We start from the raw sequence: 23,962 nt of genomic DNA, 5'->3' as shown, positions 1-23,962 counted from the left end.
ATACTTCTTGTTTCCATTTATTTGCTTTAAAATAATAAATCAAACATTTAAGAGTCTTACTTACCTTCTACTGTATTTGTATGTGAAGTACATGAAGTTTATATCCTTCATGGTAATGTAGTTTCTATGATCACCTGCGTTTTGTTTTAAATCCCAGTTTAGAGAAGTATTCAATTTTTTTATTTTTTTATTTTTTATTTTTTTAAAGTTTGTCATTTTATTTTTCAATATTTTTTGGGGCAGATCAAAGACCAGGGGGATGCCCTCAAGGCAACCTTCTGTTAAAAAGAGTGCATGCTGAGTTCATTAAAAACAAACAATTGTACAGTATAGCTGGATGACTTCATGTTTAAGAGGGTTGCTGCGTACAAACACAAAAGTGCTTCCCAGAGAAGATGAGACATGAAAATTAAAAAGTATTGTGTGTTTAAATAGGAAGACAAAACCCGGAGGATTGCGCTTTTTGTCCTTTCCTTTCAGTACTACAAAAACGGACGTGTCCAACTTTATTTCAAGCGTCAAGTATTTGATCTTGGATATATATAATCCTCCATATTACGTGAAGATAGGCGAACACACTACCACAGACCTGGAATATTTTGTGGCGTACCTCAGGGATCAATACTTGGACCAAAATTGTTCAATCTCTATATAAATGACATTTGTAAAGTTACAAAGGACTTAAAGTTAATATTATTTGCAGATGATACACCTGCATTTTGTTCAGGAGAGAACACACAGAAGCTAATGCAAATAATAACAGAAGAAATGAACAAATTAAAAAGATGGTTTGACAAAAACAGACTATCTTTGAATCTGAGCAAAACTAAAATAATGATATTTGGTAACAATAGAAGAGAAAGTCAAACACAAATACTCTCTTGGTTGCTTTGTTGGGTCTGCTCCTATCTCTGGCCATGCTCCCCCGACCCCAGCAGACGATGGCGTGGAACACAGCAGAGGCCACCACAGTGTATATGTTTTGTTTTAAAATGTATTTCAATGTTTTTGTTGTTGTCTTTTTACTTTTGTATGTAGAAATGGCTGGTTGTGTCAGCTATGCTCTTGTAATGTCTTTAATGTCCTTTGTGTTCTTTGATGTTTGATGTTTCCTTCTTACACACATACTTATGTGTGCTATGGCTATGAGTTTTTTCTCTCCCTTGGCCTCAGTCTGGACCCCCTCTCCAGGGGCCCAGGCTTAGACTGAATTTGTATTTTTTTTCTCACCCCCCAGCATTTACCTGTTTCTCACCATTTTGTAAGTTGTCAGACCCGTCAGCGATCCTGTACTGTCTCCCTGTAATGTTTGTCTGATCTTGAATGGGATTGTGTTGAAAATCTTAATTTCCCCTCTGGAATTAATAAAATATTTCTGATTCTGATTCTGTGTGCAAGAACATCCAGAAGCTGCAGTACTTACAGAATAGTGCTGCTAGGATCCTGGTGAGAGTGCGGAAATACGACCACATCACACGAGTTCTCAAATCCCTTCACTGGCTTCCAGTTCCACTCAGGATTGAATACAAAGTCTCCCTACTAACCCACCAGTGCCTCCATGGAAATGCCCCCCTCTACCTCAAAGAACTGCTCACCCCCAAATCCTCCACACGACACCTCCGCTCCGGACAGACTAACCTCCTCCAACCTCCGAGGACAAAGCTACGAACAATGGGAGACCGGGCTTTCTGCTCCGCCGCTCCCAGTCTGTGGAACGCTCTCCCTGACCACCTGAGGGTATCACAGACTGTGGATGCTTTTAAAAAATGCTTAAAGGCCTACTGAAATGAGATTTTCTTATTTAAACGGGGATAGCAGATCCATTCTATGTGTCATACTTGATCATTTCGCGATATTGCCATATTTTTGCTGACAGGATTTAGTAGAGAACATCGACGATAAAGTTTGCAACTTTTGGTCGCTGATAAAAAAGCCTTGCCTGTAATAAGTAGCGTGACGTCACAGGTTGTGGAGCTCCTCACATCTGCACATTGTTTACAATCATGGCCACAAGCAGCGAGAACGATTCGGACCGAGAAAGCGACGATTTCCCCATTAATTTGAGCGATGATGAAAGATTTGTGGATGAGGATAGTGAGAGTGAAGGACTAGAGGGCAGTGGAAGCGATTCAGATAGGGAAGATGCTGTGAGAGGCGGGTGGGACCTGATATTCAGCTGGGAATGACTAAAACAGTAAATAAACACAAGACATATATATACTCTATTAGCCACAACACAACAAGGCTTATATTTAATATGCCACAAATTAATACCGCATAACAAACACTTCCCCCCTCCCGTCCATATAACCCGCCAATACAACTCAAACACCCGCACAACACACTCAATCCCACAGCCCAAAGTACCGTTCACCTCCACAAAGTTCATACAGCACGTATATTTCCCTAAAGTTACGTACGTGACATGCACATAGCGGCACGCACGTACGGGCAAGCGATCAAATGTTTGGAAGCCGCAGCTGCGTACTCACGGTACCGCGTATCCAACTCAAAGTCCTCCTAGTAAGAGTCTCTGTTGTCCCATCTCCACAAGCATGCGTATCCAACTCAAAGTCCTCCTGGTAAGAGTCTCTGTTGTCCCAGTTCTCCACAGGCCAATGGTAAAGCTTGACTGTCATCGTTCGGGAATGTAAACAATGAAACACCGGCTACGACATAGCCGCTACGTGTTTGTGTTGCTGCAGCCGGCTGCTAATACACCGCTTCCCACCTACAGCTTTCTTCTTTGCTATCTCCATTGTTCATTAAACAAATTGCAAAAGATTCACCAACACAGATGTCCAGAATACTGTGGAATTTTGCGATGAAAACAGACGACTTAATAGCTGGCCACAATGGTGTCCCAAAATGTCCGCTATAATCCGTGACGTCACGCGCAAACGTCATCATACCGAGACGTTTTCAGCAGGATATTTCGCGGGAAATTTAAAATTGCACTTTACTAATCTAACCCGGCCGTATTGGCATGTGTTGCAATGTTAAGATTTCATCATTGATGTATAAACTATCAGACTGCGTGGTCGGTAGTAGTGGGTTTCAGTAGGCCTTTAAAAACCCTTCTTTTTAAAAAGCCTTTTTTTAGATGTATGTATGCGTGCTAGTTCTAGTTGTTATTTTTATCTATTTTTATCATATTTTTATTTATTTTTTAATACACTGTAGCACTTTGAGGTTGTTTGCTCAATGTAAAGTGTTTTTTACAAATAAAATCTATTATTACTATTATTATTATTATTATGTGTACTTGTCTTACATAAGGATTGTGAATGATAGGCAAAATTCCCAAAAAGTGCAGTTCCAAAAAACATGATATACTATGTACTGTATATTATAATCATGACTGTATTTAATACTCTATTTAATCATGACATGGGAATAAGCGCTAGAAATGGATGGATGGATGGATGGATGTTGTGCACATTGCACTGTAATCTAGCCTGGGACTCTAGCCCCGCCTCTTCGAGAGGATTTCTTGACTGACGGGACTTTCGGCCAATCAGAGACGCAGATAGGTCTCCGGGCGCTGTGGATAGATTGCACCGAATCTCCTACTTCGACATGTCGCCATCCTCTCCTCAGAGGCATCCCTCCCGATACGTCAAGTTATGTTATGTTTCGGGGTAATTTCTCTACAACAATTAGCGGACACGTATTGACAGTACACGTGTTTACCGCCTTACTGCGGCAACCACAGATGGTATTCAGGAGTCCAAACAGGTACGGTGAGCGACGACATCGCACCGGTTTGTTTACTATCGTCTTCTGAGATGGACTTCAACTCTTTTATTCTTATCTTGCGTGAGGGCGGACTTCTCCCTGCACTATTTGGGTAAATATCATCTCCTTTTTTTTAGTCACATGTACAGCATGCTTCCATGTTTCAGCATGTCCGATTTAATGACAAAATAATGTGGCACAGTATATTGACATAATCATGTGCTATCCATTAAATGTGTTTTTGGGGAGGAGGTTTACAGCAGGGGTCTATTTGCCTAATGGACTTAATGGGATATACTCTAGTCCAGTGGTTCTCAAATGGGGGTACGCGTACCCCTGGGGGTACTTGAAGGTATGCCAAGGGGTACGTGAGATTTTTTTTCAAATGTCTGTCAAAAAGAACTGTGAAAAGAAATGCAACAATGCAATATTCAGTGTTGACAGCTAGATTTGTTGTGGACATGTTCCATAAATATTGTTGTTAAAGATTTCTTTTTTTGTGAAGAAATGTTTAGAATTAAGTTCACGAATCCAGATGGATCTCTATTACAATCCCCAAAGAGGGCACTTTAAGTTGATGATTACTTCCATGTGTAGAAATCTTTATTTATAATTGAATCACTTGTTTATTTTTCAACAAGTTTTTAGTTATTTTTATGTCTTTTTTTCCAAATAGTTCAAGAAAGACCACAACAAATGAGCAATATTTTGCACTGTTATACAATTTAATAAATCAGAAACTGATGACATAGTGCTGTATTTTACTTTTTTATCTCTTTTTTTCATCCAAAAATGCTTTGCTGAATAGGGGGTACTTGAATTAAAAAAATGTTCTCAACTGAAAAAAGGTTGAGAACCACTGCTCTAGTCCATAATCCCCTCCTTTTCCTGGCAGGGCTGGGAACACTTTTCTATATATTTTTTTATATTAGTGTCAATATGCATTGTCTATTCCAGTGTTTTTCAACCTTTTCTGAGCCGAGGCACATTTTTTTCATTGAAAAAAACAGCAGAAATAATAAAGTAAAAAGTCGTTGTCGCAATTGTTGGATATGAATTTAAACCATAACCAACCATGCATCAATATAGCTCTTGTCTCAAAGTATGTGTACTGTCACCACCTGTCACATCACGCCGTGACTTACTTGGAGTTTTTTTTTGCTGTTTTCCTGTGTGTAGTGTTTTAGTTCTTGTCTTGCACTCCTATTTTGGTGGCTTTTCCTGTTTTGTTGGTGTTTTCCTGTAGCAGTTTCATGTCTTCCTTAAACACTATTCTCCACATCTGCTTTGTTTTGTGGCTAGCCTTCTTTGTGGGGGACATTGTTGATTGTCATGTCATGTTCGGATGCACTTTGTGGACGCCGTCTTTGCTCCACAGTAAGTCTTTGCTGTCGTCCAGCGTTCTGTTTTTGTTTAATTTGTAGCCAGTTAGGTTTTAGTTTCGTTCTGCATAGCCTTCCCCAAGCTTCAATGCCTTTTCTAAGGGGCACTCACCTTTTGTTTATTTTTGGTTTAAGCATTAGATACGACGTCAAACCCTCGTCGTCTCACACGACGTGTTTCCGACATCTACAAAGAAATTAGCTACCGGCTGCCACCTACTGATATGGAAGAGTATTACACGGTTACTCTACTGAGCTCTAGACAGCACAGACACTCAACAACGGCACATTATTTGCAGACTATAATTACTTGTTTGCCAAAAATATTTTTACCCCAAATAGGTGAAATTACATAATCCCCCACGGCACACCAGACTGTATCTCACGGCACACTAATGTGCCGTGGCACAGTGGTTGAAAAACACTGATCTATTCATGGTTATGATTTCTTTGTTTCAGACAACACGTTACATGAATAAATCAAGGAACATCGCGTGGTATATTTGCACAATTTAACATGTCCAAAAAGGAGTAAGAGGAAGTTAAGTTGATATTTAATTCGACACCTTCTCAGTTTTCTGTTACTGACAATTTGTTGATGGGGTCCCTCAAGTCATAAAAATGGGGTTCCCACAGTACATTTTTGGGGTTCCACTTTTTTGTAACCATTTGGAAAACGAATGATAAATGTATGTATTATGTTGTTATATCTCACATTCTATATTGTGTTTTGGAAAACGGCTGTCATTTATGCATTCATCTTGATATTAAGGAACTAGCGTTGTCCCCATACCAATATTTTGGTACCGGTACCAAAATGATTTTGATACTTTTCGGTACTTTTGTAAATTAAGGGGACCACAAACAATCTTAGGGTACATTAAACATATGTTTCTTATTGCAAGTTTGTCCTTAAATAAAATAGTGAACATACAAGACAACTTTTCTTTTATTAGTAAGTAAGCAAACAAAGGCTCCTAATTTAGCTGCTGACATATGCAGTAACACCTTGTGTCATTTTCCATTCTATTATTTTGTCAAAATTATTAAGGACAAGTGGTAGAATATGAATTATTAATCTACTTGTTCATTTACTGTTAATATCTGCTTACTTTCTCTTTTAACATGTTCTATCTATATACACTTCTGTTAAAATGTAATAATCACTTATTCTTCTGTTGTTTGATACTTAACATTCCTTTTGGATGATACCACACATTTGGGTATCAATCCGATACCAAGTCATTCCAGGATCATACATTGGTCATATTCAAAGTCCTCATGTGTCCAGGGACATATTTCCTGAGTTTATAAACATAATTTAAATTAAAAAAAAATGAAAGAAGATGTTGTGATGCCCAAAAATATCAACGTAATCATAGTAGTATCGACTAGATACACTACTGTACTTGGTATCATTACAGTGGATGTTAGGTGTAGATCCAACAATGGCGTTTGTTTACATTTCGATGCCGGTGAGCTACGGCGTGTAGTGAAGCATGTTTAGCTATTCCTCATCCTGCAGGGATGATACTTGTAAGAAACTTACTTTATTTGTCGCCATGGAGGCGAGGATTAGTGATTTAGAAGTAGCTAAAACACTGCCGACCGGGGCTGGACTTTAGGGGGGGTGGGGTGGCGGATCGGTACTTTTCAGAGTCGGTATAGTACCGAAAATAAGTCATTAGTATAGCGGTACTATACTAATACCGTTATACCGTAGAACTCTACTTGTAACCTGTGCAAATTTAGTTCACTTCCTAAATAAGAAAGTTGTTGGGGAAAAAATTATATGAATACATCTCAATTAGAAAATGGGGTTGTGCGACATAAGCGGCGAAAGATGGAGTTTTTAATACCATTGTCGTATCGTGATAATGCATGTTAATGACACAATCTAGCTCCTACGTGTCAAAGTCAAGGTCCGCGAATGAATTAACTATGGCCCCTGGGATATTTGATGATCGCCTGCTGCTGTTTTGCACGCACCAATCAGTGTTGGCACTAGGAATTTTGTAAATGGGGTCCCAGGGACCCCACCAAGTCATAAAAATGGGTTCCCACAGTACATTTTTGGAGTTCCACTTTTTTGTAACCGTTTTGAAAACAAATGATAAATGTATGCATTATCCTGTTACACCTCACATTCTATATTGTGTTTTGGAAAAAGGTTGTTATTTATGTATGTATCTTGATATTAAAGAACATATATTCTTTACTTGTTTGCTGTTTGCCTGTTGAAAATGTTTTCCCTTGAAATAACTGACATAGTCATAAGAAAATATTGCTTTATTCATTAAATGTACAGGACATGTGATTTTTATTTGAAGGAAGTTTGTTTTTGTCTGTGAGCCTGTTGAAAAATGTTTTCACTGGAAATTAGTGACAGAGCCATACAAAAATGTTGGATTATTCATTTAATCAATAAATAAAATACAGTGCACTGTGTTAGGTCTTGGTTCAATAGGTTGTGTAATCAGTTTCCTCATACACGCAAACTTTCATCAAATCACACCCAAAGTGTACTATCAACATTTTTTGGTTAGTTACTTACTACTTAGTCTTCCCCTGGTCTTATCTATTTTGTATATGTTTTGGTTAAAAATAGATCATTTAACATGCTCAAAGATACACTTTTTATGCTTGAAAATGATTGCAGCATTGTTTAGGCTTGGACTGTTGATTTTTCCACTTCTCTCCTGAGAGTTTGAATTAGTCTTTTTTTTACTTTTTTACCTTTCCCTTCCTTTTGTGTGCCCATAGCAGAGTCTGCCTAACACTTGGTAGTGGTAGTGTGTGGCACACACTGGCTGTATGTTACCAGTTCTCGAGGGACTCTATCCTTTTCGAACCAAAATTACGTTTTTTCATATATGGAAGCACTTTCATAACCAGGGAACCAACCATAAACCATAAACCAAGCTCCACCTGCACAATCTAAGATTATTATTTTTAAAAAAATAAAATAAAAAAATAATAGAAAGGTTGTCTTGTAGTAATTAATTTGTGGCCACAAATGTGGAACTGTGGCGTATGAATCATAAATCCACACACCTGCATGGCCGTAACTACCATTGAGGACCCCAAGGTCATGTCCTTGGTATTTTTTCTAAGTGAAAAAAAGAATATGATATGACTGACTGCAAACGTACTTTGTGTAGCACATCGTTTGCGCAGGACAACATCATTTTCTGGTCATGCTCAGCCCGCTACAACTCCAACAACATAACGCGATTAAGTCCACTTTTACTTTTAAAGATCATCCGATCATAAATGTGTTGTCAACATAACATTAACATTAAATCATACTGATGTAACTAATGTTGGTTTCACCTTTATGAAATTGATGTGAAACGCTGTCGCTATAATAACGTTGTTGTGTCAGGCAGGTGGCGCCTGCCCCCAAATGTAGAACACGTACTCTGCGTAGTGGGGGGTTGTTGTTGCGTGAAGAAGCACATTAAGGTAGGTAGGTAGGTAGGTCATTATTGTCATTGCACAAGTACAACAAAACATTGTTTTCTGCACAAACCCGTTCAAGATTAGACAAACAAACAGTGTACAGGGTTACAGAACAGGAACGCTGATGGGTCGCCACAAGGCGCCCCGTAAAAGATGGGAAAAAGGTAAACACTGGGGGAAGATGAGTAAAAAAATACAATCTAGACTGGGCTCCTAAGGGGGCCCAGTCTAGGGTGGGAAAAAAAACTCCATAGCAAAGCACATATACATATTACAACATACAACTCGAGACTTGCAACAGAGGGAAGGTAGTGGGGGCTACGGTGTCAGGCTGCAGCTCTTCAGGCGCTGCCCAGCCGTCCATCACCCCTAAGGGATTCACGCCAAAGGCGTTGGATGGAGGGTGGGGTATGTGTGTGTGTAAGCCTGCCCCGTGTCTATGTTCCTCAGTCTTGGTGTTCTTGTCAGTCAGTCCAAAGTCAACAACAACAGGTGTGTGTCCATGAGAGACTAGAAGGGAGTTTGTTGTGTCTTCGCCGCACTGTTGTTCGGGAGAGTCTCGAAGCCAGGGAAACAATCCAAGTTAAAATGTTTTGTATGCGAGTGAAAATAAAATTTGCCTTTCACTCTAAATTGTCTATGACTGGTCCTCAAATTCATCCTGCAGGGCAGACAGTAAAAGGTAATTATTGAAATATTGAATGACAAGGCGCTTCATATAAAATTTTACCCCAAACTTATTCCTGGTCACATCATGCTCTGTCACTGGTTATAATATGGGAACACACATTTTCAATTTCCTTTTCTGGTGGTTCTGTGGCCATCATCAGTACTCGCTTTCTAAAGCAGTAGGTCTTAGGTTCGCAACACGAATGTGGCGAAAATTTCCGTAGGGTTTTTAAATGTATGTTTTAATGAGGTTAAACCTGTGTAATATATACAGTACAGGCCAAAAGTTTGGACACACTTTCTCATTTCAATGTGTTTTCTTTATTTTCATGACTATTTACATTGTAGATTTTCACTGAAGGCATTACAACTATGACACCTGTGAAGTGAAAACCGTTTCAGGTGACTACCTCTTGAAGCTCATGGAGAGAATGCCAGGAGTGTGCTAAGCAGTAATCAGAGCAAAGGGTGGCTATTTTGAAGAAACTAGAATATAAAACCTGTTTTCAGTTATTTCACATTTTTGTGTCAAGTACATAACTCCATGTGTTCATTCATAGTTTTGATGCCTTCACTGACAAACTGCAATGTAAATAGTCATGAAAATAAGGAAAATGCATTGAATGAGAAGGTGTGTCCAAACGTTTGGCCTGTACTGTACATATATATTATATATTATTATGTATAAATAATAAAAACATTAATTGAGGTATAACTATCACCTTATATTATCTAACATCTTTGACAATCACTTTTTTTTAATTAATATGGTGCAGGTATACCCATGATTTCAGCTTTTCAAAGTTACTCTTAGACCACCATTTTTTGACCTCAATATTTGTCAAAACCTAGTTACGGCTCTGTACACCTGCTTTGCCAGAGAAGACGCAGCAGAAGAGTTTCGTGATGCCATTTTTCACAGAAGGCAAAGTATCCGCCGCGTGAGTGCAGATTCACCTCCATAAGCTCAGAGAACTTACATAAATACATACAACACCGTGGAATGCGTACAATCATGTTATGTGTGTTGCTTGTTTGAATATTGTAGCAACAGCAGCTTTCAGCAGCTTTCAGCAACACAAGAACTCTATTCACTACTGCAAAATGTTTCTACTTGCTCGTATTTCCCCTAGTACTATAGTCTAAACTCGCGGTTCTGTTCTACCACTAAGACTTATGTGTAATGTAGTTACTTCACTAGTTACTTACTTAGCTCCTCCCACACTGTTGAGTGCATTGGGCGGAAAGTCTACGCCATTCCGTTCGATCATGAAAAACTTCCTCAGCCCTTGCCAATTTGAAGTCTCAAGCTTGTAGGTCTTTGAGAAAGGTTCTTCTCCACGTGTGTTTTGGACATCCTCTTCTTCTTCTCCGACAGGGAACCATGCCATTGCGAATTTCATCCAACGTGTGTTTAAGTCTTGGATGAGTGGTTGTGTTTTAGTTTTATTGTATACCTCTTTATTTGTGATGTGGTCAGTGTATTTGAGCGTCAAGATTTTTCTTAGACAACGTTGTTGGAAGGCATCCAGGTTTTTTCCTCATTCGTACTGTTATTTTCCAATTCTCGCTGGCATAGAGTGCTGTAGGAAGTACTACAGAAGTGAAGAGCTTGACTTTTAGCGTCTTGGATATTCCACCGCCAGCCGAACATGGCTACATGTTATATTCTATAGGCCGTTGTGTCCATGGGCAAGACACTTTACTGGTGTATGTGAGTGAATGTTTGGTGGTTTGGCAGCCACACTTCTGTCAGTCTTCCTTAGTTAGGGCAGCTGTGGCTACAAATGTAGCTCACCACCATGAAAGTGTGTCTGGATTCTCAGTTCTCTGTGAAGCGCTGTGAGTGTCTAGAAAAGCGCTATATAAATGTAACCCCTTATGTTGCCACATTTCCATCGGATGTGATTATACTTCCAAGATCAAGATGGTACTTTACCAGTACCAACGCAGAAAACCTCCAGAAACAACCCAAGCTTTATCACTTCCATAAGTGCAAGAATTTGAAGACAGATATTGAACTCCTCTGTTGTTTGGCAACTGTTTGCCCATCTGGTGAAATATGTAAACCAATGGTATTCAAAGTGTGGCCCATGGGCCATTTGTGGATTTCAGATTTTTTATTGACCTATGTAGCACATTGTAGGAATAAAATAAACTGAAAAAAAAAAACATAAAAAAATTAGGAATAGATTAAAAAGGAATACATTATGTAGAGCTGAAACGATTCCTCGAGTAACTATTATTTCGATTACAAAATATATTCGAGGAATTTTCGCTGCCTCGAGGCGTCGTTAAGTTTGTTTTTACGGCACTAGTAAACAGTAGTCAAAGTTCACATGTCGCACGGACTGTTTAGGTCAGTGGTTCTTAACCTGGGTTCGATTGAACCCTAGGGGTTCGGTGAGTCGGCCTCTGGGGTTCGGCGGAGGTCAAAACACACCCGACTCATCGTGTAAATACAAACTTCTCCCTATCGGCGTATTACGGATACGGCAACATTTGACTGATTTGCAGGTGTGTAATTTGTTGTGAGTTTATGCACTGTGTTGGTTTTGTTGTTTGAACAAGGTTATGTTCATGCACGGTTCATTTTGTGCACCAGTAAAAAAAACATGGTTACACTTTAGTATGGGGAACATATTCACCATTAATTAGTTGCTTATTAACATGCAAATTAGTAACATATTGGCTATTAACTAGTCATTATTAAGTACTTATTAATGCCTTATTCGGCATGGCCTTATTATAACCCTAACCCTCTAACCCTGACCCGAACCCTAACCAAATAACTCTAAATTAAGTCTTCGTTATTTAGAATATGTTCCCCATACTAAAGTGTTACCAAAAACATATAGCTTTGTCTTGAATTTGAAAAAAAACAACAATTTATTTTTCACTAAAGAAGGGTTCGGTGAATGCGCATATGAAACTGGTGGGGTTCGGTACCTCCAACAAGGTTAAGAACCACTAGTTTAGGTATTGCACAGTGTGTTTACGTCACAGACCATACGCCCCCTACACTGCACAACACCGCTCTTTTAAATACGCTTGAGTTTACAAAACCTTTTCCCCGACATAACTCGCAATGGCAGATGCTGCAAAATGAGGGAATTAAGAAACGACAAAAGTTGTCTAAGGTGTGGGAACACTTCACACTACAAAGGGAAGGAAAACGCAGTAGTATGCAAACATTGCAAAGTGTAGCTCGCATACTACAATAACACAAGTTCGATACTGTAGCACCTTTTGAGAAAGCATCGGATTGAGGGACGTCTGGAGGCGAGGTAAGTCATCTATTATCAAATGTAAACGCGAAAGTTGTATTAGTAAAATAAATGTTATTCATTATGATAACCAGGATGTGTTTTCTCACTCCCGCAAAGTCATCAAATGCCGCCAAAAGGTGTTGAAAACTAACAATGCTATCCGAGTACATAGGGCTGTGAGCGCACCTGTTTTTATTAGCACACACAAATTGGCACAATCAACCACGGACACATTTCAGCTGTGCATGTCAGCCTTCAATAATGAAAACAGGCGTTTAGGAAATAAAAGACAATTAGGCCAAACGTAATAATTGAGGGCACATCTTAACATGTATAATTAAACCCTAATTAAGTAAAAACATGATTTATTCGATTACTCGATTAATTGATCTCGATATTCGATAGAATACTCGATAACTCAAATATTCGATAGCTGCAGCTCTAACATTATGTAGCGAGGAAAAGTAGAAAAGTTAATACAAATAATGAACTAACATAAAAATGCAAGGATGATTTGACAAAACATTTCTTAAACATTAAGCAAAGTCCTACTAAACTTGACAGAGAAACATTCTGACTTCTATCTTCTGTTGTGTTATTTGTTTCTCCTCCAGCATGATGCCTCCTGCTCAAACTGGCCCAGTCCCCTCCAGCCTTCATCCTTCCATCTTTATATCACAGCAACGTACCAAGCTCTCCTCTGTGTTTGGGGTTTGACAACCGCTCCCCTCACAACACCCGTTGGCTGGCATACCGGGGATTTGATGCGGCGCTTTGTCTACTGCAAGGTGGTGTTGACCACCTCTTTAGTTTGGGTGCTGGTGGATGTCTTCTTGCTGCTCTACTTCAGCGAGTGTAACAAATGTGACGACAGGAAGGACCGCTCGCTCCTTCCTGCCCTACGCGGTGAGTTCACACAGTCTTGCAAAGAGATTGATGGAAATGAAGTAGGCAGTGAACTCTGTCTGCCATTTGTACGCCACTTGGCCTTTTCCCTGGCTCTTTAAGAGCTGACATTAACTGGGCTGCATTTCACACTGTTAAATAGCCCTCAATAGATAACAGGTTTATAGTGTTTGCATTTCAACAATTTACTACTGTACCCAAATATAAGAATAACCTGAATATGTCTATTGAATATTATTAATTAATTGCTATTTAGCTGCTAACAATTGTTACATGACTGCTTTGTTGCTCACCATTACCCTACAGCTGGGGTGCCCACACAGACGGGCTACTACTAAAAAATGTCATTATTGGCTTTACTTTAACAAAAAATCTTACGGTACATTATACATATGTTTATTATTGTAATTTAGTCCTTAAATAAAATAGTGAACATACTAGACAGCTTGTCTTTTAGTAGTAAGTAAACAAACAAAGACTCCTAATTAGTCTGCTGACGTATGCAGTAATATATTGTGTCATTTATCATTCTATTATTTTATCAAAATTATTAAGGACAAGTGGTTAGAAAATGAATTAATAATCTACTTGTTCATTTACTGTTAATATCTGCTTATTTTCTGTTTCAACACGTACCCAAGAAAAAATCTTGATGTATTAAAGTTTGCTTACACACTAAAACAAGCACATTTCTTTGTTACATCCCAATCTACATGGAATTGACTGCAGATTTTTGTGCGGTGAAAAAGTCGGTAAGCAAGGTTTTTTTGCGTACGCAAGCTTAATACATGAGCCCCCTGGTATGCCAGAGAATAAAAATAAGTAGCAGAAGGGCTCGTGTTGCCAACATATTGACCTTGTTGCTATATTTTTGCTGATATTCAGACCCGCCTAAACGTTGTTTTTTAAACAAAGGGACCAGCAACTTTTTGAGACATTTTGAGACTCGCTACATAGCGCTTCAAATGTCTCGGTTTCAATACATTGCAGATTTGAATTTTTTTATTTAATTTTTAAAGCATATAGTTTTTGGCCTAAATTAAATGTAAAATTAAGTTTTATTTATGTATTATATGTAATACAGTGGAGTATGTGCCTTATTTTCTATTGGTATTATGTTGTAGCAATCAAAATATTTACAGAGAAAGCGTGACTACTATTTAAACAAAATGGAGCTAATCTTGGCGCTACGCTATCTAAAGTTGACCCCCGTTTGGCAGAACAATTTTTTGATGGACTTTTCAACGCCTGCCTCATCAATAAAACTTCTCCATATTGGTAAGCCTTTGACACGAGCGATTTCCAACAATAAAAGCTGGATGTAGCATTGAACATTTGTTGCGGCACTTCGGGTTAACTCAGACGGCTATCAGCTATCAACTCAAATGATGTGTCAGTCCTGTTCATGTTAACAAAATCAAATAATTTACCCAAAGCTTAAACACTGACGCTTATAGATCGTATTTTCTCACATGCAATAGGATTGTAATGAGATGCATAAACAGTAGTTTTCTGTAACAGGTTTCAGTTGCTTGGTTGTTTGGGCCTCTTAAGCAGTTCATCTCCTCACATGCCCTCCAGTAAGCAGTATTCTAAGCTGCTTTCTAAGCTGCTTTTAAGGTTAGACTGACGCAGAGCTGCCAGCCACTGACACTAAATATGATCCAAATGTCTCAGGCTACCATTCAGTTGTATTGCTTAGAAAATGGACCCATTAATTCATATAATATGGAACATGTACAAGGTATGTGCTAAATCATCATTTCTCACCAGGATGCTTTGTAAATGTTTATTTTCACAAGGGATTACAGCTAAAAAAGTTAAACAAGGCATGTATGTTAAGGGTAATCACTATATTGTATACCAATGACACAATAGATTACGAACAAACACAGCAATTGAATACATGTTATTATTTTTTAAACTAGGTAGAGATAACATACATATGCCTCCCTTGTTTTCCTGTAGAGTGCATTCATTTTTATATGGAAAATATATGTTGTTTTTATTAGAGATGTGCCAATCCTGATCATGATCAGAGGCTGAGGTTTTGCTTTTTTTTAACTGATCTGTACCGCAGCTGTGTCGCAGTACGTGGCTTAAAATTATACTTACGTGAAACATTCCTTCAAAACAGGACGCTCAGGGAGACACAATTACGTTTCCATATTCCTTGTTACACAAATGTAAGAGTTGCATCAATTCCAAGAGGGTGCGTGTCTTGCCAGAACGCTGGCTCGAATTTGAGAGCAAACTGCAGCCACTTCTAAGATACTAATCCTCACCACCATGGTGTAAAATAAACACATTTTTTTCCAAATACCATTATCACTAGAGGACTATAGGAAAAGGTATGGCTGTACATGACACACGCACACACACACACACACACACACACACACACACACACACACACACACACACACACACACACACACACACACACACACACACACACACACACACACACACACACACACACACACACACACACACACACACACACACACACACACACACACACACACACCCAGCAGGACATCACAAGTAGCTAAAGTAAGGGTGATTGATCCAGATGTCAATACCATCGATACGATCGTTATCAGTATATAAATAATACTAAAGTGATTAGATCTATTTTTTTTTCTTCTTGTTATTATTGTAAAAGCATATATATATTTGTTATTGTTTGTATACAAGAAGGCTTTAAAGGCAAGAAACAAATTAATTACATTTAATAGGCGCCAATAGTTGTTTATGGTGCACCAGCCATTTTATTTTGTTAATAGAAATTGTCTGTAGCATTGAAAATCACAAATTTAACACATCATTTGATTTATAACAATACTAATAAAATCTACGTGTTCTAAAAAATAAGCCTTATAAAAGTATGTTACTGTGTTTACTTTAGTTACTTGCTGTAAAAACATTTTCAGTTCTGTAGTTTATTATTAAAGTATCGGACTAGGACTCGAAATCAGATCGGATCTGTAGCCATAAAAGTTGATCAATACATTCCTATTTTTTATCATAGTAGCCTCCTTTTTAGGTTGCTTAGTTGTGATGAGATATGAAGTACTGTAAAATGAATAATAATAAGGTATTGTAATCAGAGAAACCACATTAAAATCATCATTCTGTGTTAACTAATTCACAAATGTATTATTTGGTATCACCTGAATGTCGTATTTACTTTGACACCAACTTGGCCCTTGTCAACTGCTATTTTATATTAAGAAATACGCTGATAAATTATGTAATCTAATAGGAGATAGCATATAAAAGTAGAAAAAGTCGATGAGTGATGCACAACACTACAGACCATTTTTGAATTTTTGAATGGAAACAAGATTAGAGAGTGTCTAGGTGATGTTGAGAGAAAGTTTGTCCAGTCAAAAAGCTGCATAAAACCTTGACTGCAGCAAATGAATAAAGCCAGCACAGCAAACCCAGGACTTTTTTTTTTCCAAGTGAAATATTATGTTGAGTATGTGCAAAATTGCTTCACAGAACTTATAATTGCACATGTGCTGCAATTACCCCGCCATAAGAGGCCAGATAAAGGGCAGGCTGACACTGAACACATTCAGAGGATTCCATTTTAGTATGACCCTACAAAGGTTATTCTGTTCATGTCCAAACTACAATTAAATTAAACTTTGATGCATTCCACCAGTAATGTGGTTTAATTCATGACCAAAATATTTGTCAGGGAGTAAAAATGTCAGGATAATTAGTAAGGTTGTGTTTGGCACAAAAAGGCATTTGTTAAAATTCAGACACTGGTGAAATCTCTAAATATGTACGCCAGTTAATGTTGAACATTTCAAAACTTTTTGAACAATCGCCACACAAGACCTTATTATTTATTAAGAGTGTGTTTAACCATGTGTTTTATACATAACATTTGAATATTACCAGTACAGTTGTACCTCAGGATACAATGGTTATGTGGCGCAGCTCGCAACGCCAAAGACTTGTATTGCGAAACAGCGTCGCCCATTGAAATTAATTTAAATCAATTTATATTGTGCTTGCCCCCCCTAAAACAGCATTTTTAATATGTAGTGTGCCTTTTAAAAGGAATAATGTACAAATAGAAATATTGTATCAAAACAATACAATAGAATGTATTACAAGCATCGTCAGTAGTTTTATAGAGTAATGTAATAAATAAATGATAAATGGGTTATACTTTTATAGCGCTTTTCTACCTTCAAGGTACTCAAAGCGCTTTGACAGTATTTCCACATTCACCCATTCACACACACATTCACACCCTGATGGCGGGAGCTGCCATGCAAGGTGCTAACCAGCAGCCATCAGGAGCAAGGGTGAAGTGTCTTGCCCAAGGACACAACGGACGTGACTAGGATGGTAGAAGGTGGGGATTGAACCCCAGTAACCAGCAACCCTCCGATTGCTGGCACGGCCACTTTAAAGAGCGGACTTCTACGGTATCTCCTTCCAGCTGCTTCTCTCAAACACACCATCAGCATCTTCATATTTTCATGGATAAATGTCCTCCTATTAGATATTATTTAAACGTCTTTGGCTGGTTTTATTGACTCATTCTGCTTCAGTATGGTGCAGACGAGCAGTGATACGCTCGAATTGCTTTGTCAAGTCGGCTACGAGTTGTTTGATGATTTGTATTTTTTAAATCAATGAATATCATAGACTTCTTCTTTTCAGCACTGCCCATCACACTCACTTTCTTCCTTCCAGTGGTTGAAAAGTAAAGTTATGTCAATCTTTATAGCTATAAGCTATTGGTAGCGAGTCAGACACCGGATCTCACGTGGTTCACTGTGGCATTTGCTGTGGCGACTCGTGGTGGGCAGGCTCATAACTTACATTTATGCTCGCAACTTAAAGCATTACAATTAGCGGAGAGGCGGCTTGTATCCCAAACAACTGGTAAGCTGAGTCACAGATATCCCGAGGTACCACTGTATTTAACTTGGTTTTATACACATGACCGTTAGTAACATTAAAATGTTACCTAAAACCTGGGGTGGGCATAATAATCAATAATTGATAGTTAATAATTGTGTAGATTGAGTGCAGTGCATTGATTTCTATCATCATAAAGCACTTGAGGCATAACAGAGTGCACAACATGACTGCAACCAGCAGTGGCGCTGGAATCTCACGTCCGTTTAAAAATATATTTAAAAACATCTTTGTTAATTTTCTCTGTAGGTGATGAAGGAAACTGATTCAGCTGCCCATCCCTGCTTGAAACAATGCTTTTCTAACTAAGGTGTTGTAATTGTGGCAGTTTGGATTCAGCAGCACGATTAAAACATTAGATTATTTTTTTGGGGGGCTGTCATGTTTAATGAAGCTGTTAAAACTCGTAAACAAAGTTAATTCACTTTGTTATGATGTCCTCTGCGGCTGTGGTGTAATAATGTGTGACAGTCTGTGCATCCAATAACAGTAAAGCTGTGCTTAGCTTTGGGCTATGACTCAGTGTTTATTAGTTAGTGGTTCCATGTAGTTGCTTGTGAGAAACGTACAGGCTTCTTTTAACTCAAGGAGCTTACAAGTCATTGGCTGAGAAACTCTATGAGGGCTTGGTATTACTAATTAGCCTGTTAGGGGGTGTCCTAATCTGATATTGCAATCAGACATTGGCTCGATATCAGCAACAAAACAAGTATTGGATGATATCGTCTTGTATGTAAAATCTCTGTTATAAGCGCCGATACAAGCAGCCCTGCAGCGCATTTGCTTATGCAAAGCTTGACAGCCAGTTAACGTCTACATGTCCTCTAATAAGCACACATTAGCTACACAATGGCTTACTTAGCACACAAGCTGGACGTACGTAATGAATGTCCTTAATTGAACAACTGCTACGGTTGGGGGTTCACACGGTTATGCCGCGGTCGTTTCCCCCAGATGCAGACGGAACTCTGGAAGCAGCGTGCAGGTAGAAAAAATGATTTATTTTCATAAATCAGGCAAGAAAACAAGAACAGAAAAGCGTGCAGATTGCACCTGAAGCTAGAGTAGAGCTAAGCACAGGAACAGGAACAAGAAGCTAAGATAACCGACATGTTGCATGAAGCAAACAAAACAGCCAGACAGAGTGTGGCGAAAGGCAGGAATAAATAGCTCTCTGATTAGTGCCCGGGAGCAGGTGAGCGTCTTGAACACTAATCAGAGGCAGGTGGAAATAATCAGCAACCATGACAACCAAGAAACACAGAACACTGAAACAGAAAATCTTAATTTCCCCTCTGAGGTTATTAAAGTACTTCTGATTCTGATTCTGAGACTGAGAGAGTCTTAAACTAAAATAAAACAGGCAACGGATCATCACAACAACATTGCAATCTAAAAACACGACATTTGTCAATATAAGCAAGAATCAGATAAATATAGCTGTATATTTCTTACAGATATAAAGTCTCCAAGGCAGAAGCGTATTAGAAATTAACCAGGAACAAATGTGTCAATTTATTGCATTATGCTCTTAATTTAATGAATTATTGTGACTACTTGGTGTCATCAAAAACAAATTAACACTCCACTTCTAAAGCATTAATCTGTCATAAGGTTAGTGTTTTTCATACCTACCATCGTTCTCTGAGTAATTTGACTTCATCAAGCCTTTTTAAAAAAAAAAATTGTACACAACAAAATAGTAAAATTATGTACTATAATTTTTGCTGATTTTGTATCAGATTTAATATCGGTATTCAAGATTCAAGATTTAAGATTGTTTATTGTCATATGCACAGTTAAACAGACCGTACAATGAAAATCTTACTTTGGTAGTCCACCCTTGAACAAGTCACACGGTACTTAGCTAAAATAAAAATAAAACATTTTATATACAAGGCACAGTGAGTAACATAACATTATTGCACATTCTGATTCACAGTCAACAGTATAAATATGGAGGTGACATTGGGTCACAGCAGCAGTTAAAAGTGTCTTTAGTGATCAAAGGTGAAAAGTGTCTACAGTGATGGTTCACAGTTCGGGGGTGGTCATGGTAGCTGTCTTTTGTTCAAAAGATAAAAGGGGGGAGGGGTAGCTGGGGGAGCTATAATTCACAAGTTAGCATTGACAAGCCTGATGGCCTGTAGGTAGAAACTGTTTGTCAGTCTCGTAGTTCTGGCTTTCAGGCTCCTGCTATCAGGTATCAGCTAATACTTAAGGCTACAGTATCGGTATCGTATCGGAGGTGAAAAAGTTGTATCGGGACACCCCTAATAACAAAAAGGCCAAAATCTGATGGCTTGCTGGATAGACACATTTTCTGATATGGGCAAATTCCCTAGTTGTGTAATTTCACACTTAATAGTTTATAGGCACTCCAGATACCTAAATATGTGTATTATTTAAAGACTAAGTTTTCCACATTTCTGGAATGAATTATTATTATTATAATGGATTTCTGTTGATGTCCATTGGAAAATAGTTTCTAAATACAAACAAATCAGAAGACAACCAGCATCTGAAAAAGAACAGTGTTTAGCCTTAGAAGTTCAACTGTATTTCATGTATTGTTCAAAAAGTTAAAATTAAGAAAATGCCCCAAATTAAAAAATGTTGGCCATTCTATTTGGTCAGCTCTCAAATGATGTCCATCAGTGTGGAGCTTGTACACACATAATAAAGAACATCACTTGAGGTCAACAATCAGTTGACACCCATACATTTCCATTAGTTGGGGGTTGAAGGGAATCCTCTTAACCTGCGGTCATGAAGCTAATGTGAACTGCATGTCCCCCTTTCATTGCAAACACCGCCTCTGCTCTAAGAGATTATTAGAGAGAGATGGAGCGAGGGCAGCGTCATAAATCCACAGGATTTATTTACATTGGGCTAATGGTGCTGGCTCGGATGCTTTGTCGCCACTTGACCGAGAGTAGCAGTGAGCAACAAAGGAGGCCTTCGAGGGACCGTGGGATGGTTTTTGATCTCACACGCCTTGTCTATTTGCACAAGCGTCTGAATTCAAACTCTACTATGGATTAAAGTAAAATTAAAACGAGCAACCAGACAGGGTTGCATTTAATACCCTGGCAACACAAGTCTTAGTGACAGGCAAGGAGCTTAAGCGAAGTATATTGCTGTCTTTAAAAGGAGCATGACATGTTCACATTTTGTGATGAGTGAAACCTTTACCCCTACCATGAATTGATTAACGTGGACCCCGACTTAAACAAGTTGTAAAACTTATTCGGGTGTTACCATTTAGTGGTCAATTGTACGGAATATGTCCTGTACTGTGCAATCTACTAATAAAAGTTTCAATCAATCAATCAAAAACCCAGCGTTTAATAGCGCAAAACCAGGTGTGTCCAAACTGCAGCCTGCAATTTCTTGTTAATGAGATATATTATTAGATATTATACTATTTTGCTTCATCACCTGTAACTCAAAGGTGAGATTCGGATGTTTTTTGTTTGTTTGCTCTTTTATTATTTTTTCAGAATCTTTTAAAACTTTGTTTGTACTGTAATTGTGTTTTACAATATGCTGCGCACCGTATAAAAATTAGCTTGGGACTGCCAATAGCCCCCGAGCCGCACTTTGGACACCCCTGGCTTAGCATATATTGACCTACTTTGAATTAGTTTTTGCATTTTCAACGTACAAAATATATTCAAATGGCCTCTGCATCCTTTATTTTTCAGGATAATATCACATTTTCTTTATGAATAATATATATATATATATATATATATATATATATATATATATATATATATATATATATATATATATATATATATATATATATATATATATATATATATATATATATATATATATATATACTACCGTTCAAAAGTTTGGGGTCACTTTGAAATGTCCTTATTTTTGAAGGAAAAGCACTGTACTTTTCAATGAAGATAACTTTAAACTAGTCTTAACTTTAAAGAAATACACTCTATACATTGCTAATGTGGTAAATGACTATTCTAGCTGCAAATGTCTGGTTTTTGGTGCAATATCTACATAGGTGTATAGAGGCCCATTTCCAGCAACTATCACTCCAGTGTTCTAATGGTACAATGTGTTTGCTCATTGTCTCAGAAGGCTAATTGATGATTAGAAAACCCTTGTGCAATCATGTTCACACATCTGAAAACAGTTTAGCTCGTTACAGAAGCTACAAAACTGACCTTCCTTTGAGCAGATTAAGTTTCTGGAGCATCACATTTGTGGGGTCAATTAAACTAGGGCTGGGCGATATGACTAAAAAATGTATCACGATATAAGTGTTTCATATCAGTCGATATCGATAATTATTGATAAAAAAAACCAAAACTATTCTAAATAAAGACCAGGAGAATTTAAATACTTTTATTTTAAATATAACCTTTAACCTTTAGAACGAGGCCAGCATTATGAAAAACAGTCAGATAAATGAAAATACTGGTCGATGTGCAAATATTGACATTCAATAAATGCTTAATCCAACAAAATGTGCAAAGTATTGTAATTAAGAAATTAGTAGTGTACAACTCAGGCTTTAAAGCCATATTGGTAACAATATATGCAAATAAATAACAGTCACATTAAGCAAGCAGAAACATACATGTCTTACAGAATATTGTAAACATCGGAATGAATTTGCGTCTGAACATCTGTGACAAAAAAAACCTGTTACCCTCTTCAGTCATTTATGGAAAAATCAAACCAACTTCAGTATCTCCTTTTCCACGGATTCCCTGCACATTGTGTAAAGCTTAGGAATAGCTGTCTTGGAAAAGTGCTTTCGGCCAGGTAGAACATAACGGGGGTCGAGCACGTGTATGAGATTCTTGTACCCAGACTTCTCAACTATGTTGAGCGCTAGCATGTCCTTCGCTAATTGATACACCACTGCATCCGTTATTTCTTTATAACGTTTTGAATTTTTGTCGTATGGCATTGCTGCCGAGTAATACTGTCTGCGGCAACAACAGACCACCATCGAGACGATGGTGGTCTGTTGTTGCCGCTTCGGTGCTGTTCCACTTGCACCGGCTGATGTAGATGGTTGTGGCTGTTTGATACTGCTGTACTCCAGCGGGTGAGAGCGGCTCATGTGCTAAAATAAGTTTGTCGTGTTCCCAGACTTGGTCGGGACGACGACCTTGCAAAGTTTGCAGACAGTATTACTCTGATTCGTATCGGATTTTAAAAAATCCAAAATACTGCCAAACTGGTGACGTGACGTTTCCTTTTTTATTTACAATTTCCTCTCGTGCTGCCGCACTCATATTCCCGTTTTGTTTCACTCCTCGTCGTCAGCTAGCCGTTGTTGCTTTTTTTTTCTTCCTGTTAGCATTTCCCAGAATGCCTTGCGGTTCAGGCTCGGCCGTGATAGGTGGAGAGGCCAAAGCCCTTCTCTGCCTACACCCCCCAGAATGCCGTGCGGTTCCGGCTCTGCCTTTCTTCCTATTTTTTTTCTAACAGAACTCAGTGAAATTATCGAACGTTTTATCGACCCCATTTTCTATTGATATTGATCACATGTCTATCGCGATATATATTGTTATTGTTTTATCGCCCAGCCCT

At 38.3% G+C, this 23,962-nt stretch overlaps 1 protein-coding gene across 7 annotated transcripts in view; it reads left to right on the top strand.

The window, feature by feature from the left end:
- The first annotated feature begins 3,560 nt into the window (after positions 1–3,560).
- Positions 3,561–23,962, top strand: part of galnt13 (UDP-N-acetyl-alpha-D-galactosamine:polypeptide N-acetylgalactosaminyltransferase 13) — a 128,202-nt gene continuing 107,800 nt past the window's right edge. For all 7 annotated transcript variants that reach the window (XM_062069988.1, XM_062069986.1, XM_062069984.1 and 4 more), the window contains exons 1-2: positions 3,561–3,850; positions 13,135–13,426. In XM_062069988.1, the coding sequence (XP_061925972.1) occupies positions 13,285–13,426 (142 nt within the window). In that variant the 5' untranslated portion in view covers positions 3,561–3,850; positions 13,135–13,284. The remainder of the gene's footprint in view (positions 3,851–13,134; positions 13,427–23,962) is intronic.

Source organism: Entelurus aequoreus, linkage group LG14 (assembly GCF_033978785.1).
Source record: "Entelurus aequoreus isolate RoL-2023_Sb linkage group LG14, RoL_Eaeq_v1.1, whole genome shotgun sequence".
NCBI lineage: Eukaryota > Metazoa > Chordata > Actinopteri > Syngnathiformes > Syngnathidae > Entelurus > Entelurus aequoreus.
Note: the sequence above shows the minus strand (reverse complement) of the source record. Positions and strands in the feature narration are given on the sequence as shown.